The 3,769-nt window shown below is 36.4% G+C and overlaps 1 protein-coding gene across 1 annotated transcript; it reads right to left on the bottom strand.

Annotated features, from left to right (window-relative positions):
* Nucleotides 1–469: 469 nt before the first annotated feature.
* On the bottom strand, nucleotides 470–2,378 carry LOC133691343 (heat stress transcription factor B-4-like). Its single transcript, XM_062111807.1, has 2 exons — nucleotides 1,746–2,378; nucleotides 470–1,621 (listed from the first exon to the last, which is right to left on the bottom strand). Exons 1-2 carry the CDS (start codon nucleotides 1,992–1,994, stop codon nucleotides 776–778), a joined length of 1,095 nt encoding a protein of 364 aa, XP_061967791.1. The 5' UTR covers nucleotides 1,995–2,378; the 3' UTR covers nucleotides 470–775.
* Nucleotides 2,379–3,769: the final 1,391 nt, after the last annotated feature.

The raw sequence follows: 3,769 nt of genomic DNA, 5'->3' as shown, positions 1-3,769 counted from the left end.
TCTATACAGTTTCTTTTCACATTGACAAATAATTATAGGAAGGAATAATTAATGATAATGATAGTTATTATGACAAGGCTAATCATATTTTGAGAAATGAATGACCATAATCATATTGTCCTCAGCTAGTTAGCTGCCCTTTCTTACTTTTGTTTTTATCCCATCCATCAGTTTTTGGATGTTTTGGAAGTATTTGCAAGACATAGTGCTGCGTATCATACATTAATGGGACTAATTAACCAGAGAAAGCCCTAGATGGATGAACCCAGCCTGAAACCTCCCCCCCCCCCCCCCCAAAAAAAAAAACAAAAAGAACCTAAAAGGAAAGGAAATTAATTAAGCCATCAAGACTCTCTCTTTCCCTTCCATTAATTAATGGAACTGAAACTTACGGACATTAAATTCAGAAAGAGGAGAAGCAGGAGGAGAGAGCAATAAATTGCAAACAATCAAAATGAAAGGACATCTCTTTAGAAATGGACTTGTGATTTTTAAACTTGATTTGATTTGATCTTCATTCTAACCAAACCCCACCTGCATTCATGGCTGTGGGGGTAAAGAAAATACCCGGCACTAAAGTTATATACAAGGTCACAAAAACCAACACGCACGCACACGCATGTTTCTTTCATTAACACGAGCTAGTAGCTACTATCATCTCAGACTATCTTAAGACTCAAAGAAGACAATGAAAATCAAACAAGAAATAAAATCTAAGAAAAGATATAAATATAAAACCCAAAAAGCTCAGATCTTTAGAATTGATTTGAAGATACTAACATCTTGAAAGAGGCATAAGATTCAATCCTAAATCATCCTTGTCCAACACCAAACGAGCCTTGCTAGTTTCCATATTTCCTGGATTAGAACCATACTCTGGGTGCAATCTTTTCTTTGTTTGTAATGGCACACCAAACAACTTTGTCTTGCAACCATTGTTGTTGGCTTCTTCTAGAATGGTCAAAGAGCTCTGTGAAGTAGCTGTAGGTGAGTTGATCAAAACATGAACTTGAGGGATTTGCTTAGGGTTAGTTGGAGCAGTTGTAGGATAGTACCCAAGAAGCTGGTTTAAGGGCTTCTGTACTAGAGAACCATTAGAAGTAACATGATTTGTTGTAGCATAAGGTGATGGGCCACAAAGAAGCAAAGAAGAAGAGTAGGAATTGCTGGGAGCAACAGGCTTGACATGATTTTGGACAAAGTAAATAATATCATTGTAAAGCTTTTTCATGTGCGCAAGCTCGGACATTAGCATATTGTTGCTTCTCCTTAGTCTTTCATTATCTTCTGATAATGCAGAGACTGAACTATTAAATCCACCCCCACCACCAATAACTGTGGCGGTAGCAAATCCTCCTCTTGGTGGTGAAGTGAGAGGAGGTGAATCACACCAGTTGTTGGCTTGCTCATCTGAATCAGATGGAGAGATGCTGGTTCTGCTTGGGAAAGGAAAGAAACTGGGCCCGTTAACACCAAAAGGAGAATGTGGGTGGTGCTGATTAATGGCTACTTGTGGCTGAGCTGTTTTTCTTCTATGGATTTCACAAAGTAAATGTTTTTCTCCCTTCTTGAAAAACTCATTAGCGAACTCCCATCTGTCAGGTACAATCTTCCTAAACCCCTAATGCACCAAACACCCAAAACAAACCCAAATCAGAGCCAAAATAAAAAATAGAAAAAACAAAAAACAAAGACACAGTTTTAAAGAAAGGGCATATGATAAGAGTGATTGAAGTTATATTTACATAGGTATTGAGTTGCCTGACAAAGCTAGAGAAGTTGTTATGCTTGAAATAGTTAGGAAGGAGATCACGAGCAAACTCAGGTGGCCTCCAAACAACGAAAGTAGTGTCATCTTCACCCCAAGAAACTATGTGGTCAGTGGCTGGATCATCTACCAGTTGGTAGGTTTTGGTAAGGAAAGGAGCTGGGACTGATTTGTGGGAGTCTAATGAGAGTAATATGCCTTCACAGTTATCTAACATGAGAGCCATTGGAGATCAAAAGCGCCTGCTATTTTGCAGAGATAGAGATAGAGAGAGGTGTAAGAGAGAAACAGTGACGGTTTTGGATGTGATAGCTAGGTAAGGGATAAGGAAGAGAGTGTGAATATGGACATGGCGGTATTGTGAAGCTCGGGATGGGAGTCCTGGGTGTGGATTGAAATGTTGAAGAGGATGGAGGGATGTTTTTAAGTGTCTTGGTGATACAGTAAAATATTGTGTACAAGTTGTTTTTAAACTCTGTAAGTAAAATAGGGGTGAATTCACATTAACGTTGGATAGTCTCCTCGGTTGTGTGGTGGGAGAGAATATGTGTCTGTCTGTCTGTCTGTCTGTCTAGAACTGTGAAATCAGGACCTCTCAAGACAAACCCGTGACCCCTCTCTCTCTCTCTCTCACACACACATTGATCCCGCGCACAGCCACTTGAAATCAGGCACAGGAGGATGGTGCAGGCCTGCCTTTCTAAATTGACAATGCCACCCTTCTCTTTTTTGAGTTTTTTTTTGCTAGATTAGAAAAGGAAAAAAAAACTATTACCTGGAAAAATAATTCTTAAACTAGTCCAAATTCAACATACATTTGTATAAAAATGCAATGGCATGAAATAAATCAAAATAATCTAATAGTTAGAAGAAAAAAAGATGCATGGCAAAAACAAAAAAAAAAAAGAAGAGAAAAGAAAAAAAAATAAATGAGATGTCGAAGACACAACAGAACTCCAATGATAAAACTCTTAGTACCATGAGGAAGATATCAATACATAGACACCATTAAAATTAATTTTAGAATTAATGATGAAATGTCAGTAAATAAGCATGTCATTATCTCTAGATTGCGTGTGGTGAGTATTTTAAAATTGGTTGATATTGAAAGTTTCATCCTCAGATTTCCGGTGTGTCTAAGAAGTTTTATTTTTTTTTTCATTTGATTTTCTCTCCTTTTTTTTTTTGTCATATCATCCACCTTTTAGCCATTAGATTATTGTGATTTGTTTCATGCCATTAGATTTTTATAAAAAAAATTATTTGCATAAGTGAATTATTTGAGAAAGCAATAACTTGCAGGAAATTTGTTAGTTGATGCGCAAAACACCTGGCTATGTATATGCTATATGAACCTGTAAACTAATATGTTGGATTAGAAATTATTTTTTCCTGCTGTGCTAGTCTAGAAAAAGAAACTCCTTTTCATTTTCACTCCCTCTTCATTTTTCACCACTTGCGATTGATGATATAGTCGAACACTTTATAACTGCCAGTCCATGCTCGTCTCGATGATTATTATTTTTTTCTCTGTATCTTTTTGAACAGACCTCCTTTTGGTAGTCTTGATTATATATATACACTGTACATTTCCTTAATTGCAGTTCTTATTCCTCATATATCCTCTTGTAGTCATAATTACACAGTACGTCCTTAACTGTGGTTTTCAGCCTCATCTATAGACCTTTTGATTACCTTTCCAGGCACATTTCTAACACCTTGACGGGGTGGATGAAACGAAGAGAGGGGCCAAGAATTTTAATTAGAGAAAAAATTGCAGGAAGGATCAAAATTTAATTTTTTTTTATTTTTAAAGTTAAAGATTTAATTTATTAAAGGAGAAGAGCTGAAATATATATATCTATATCTATATATATATATATATATATATATATCTATATATATATATATAGAGAGAGAGAGAGAGAGTGAGAGAGAGAGAGAGAAGACCTACCTGCCTTTTTGAGACGAAGGTGTTTTCGGACTTTCACTTCACGTCAA

The sequence above is a fragment of the Populus nigra genome, chromosome 4 (genome assembly GCF_951802175.1).
Source record: "Populus nigra chromosome 4, ddPopNigr1.1, whole genome shotgun sequence".
Taxonomy (NCBI): Eukaryota; Viridiplantae; Streptophyta; class Magnoliopsida; order Malpighiales; family Salicaceae; genus Populus; species Populus nigra.
The sequence above is the reverse complement of the archived record's forward strand: the minus strand, read 5'-3'. Positions and strand labels throughout refer to the sequence as shown.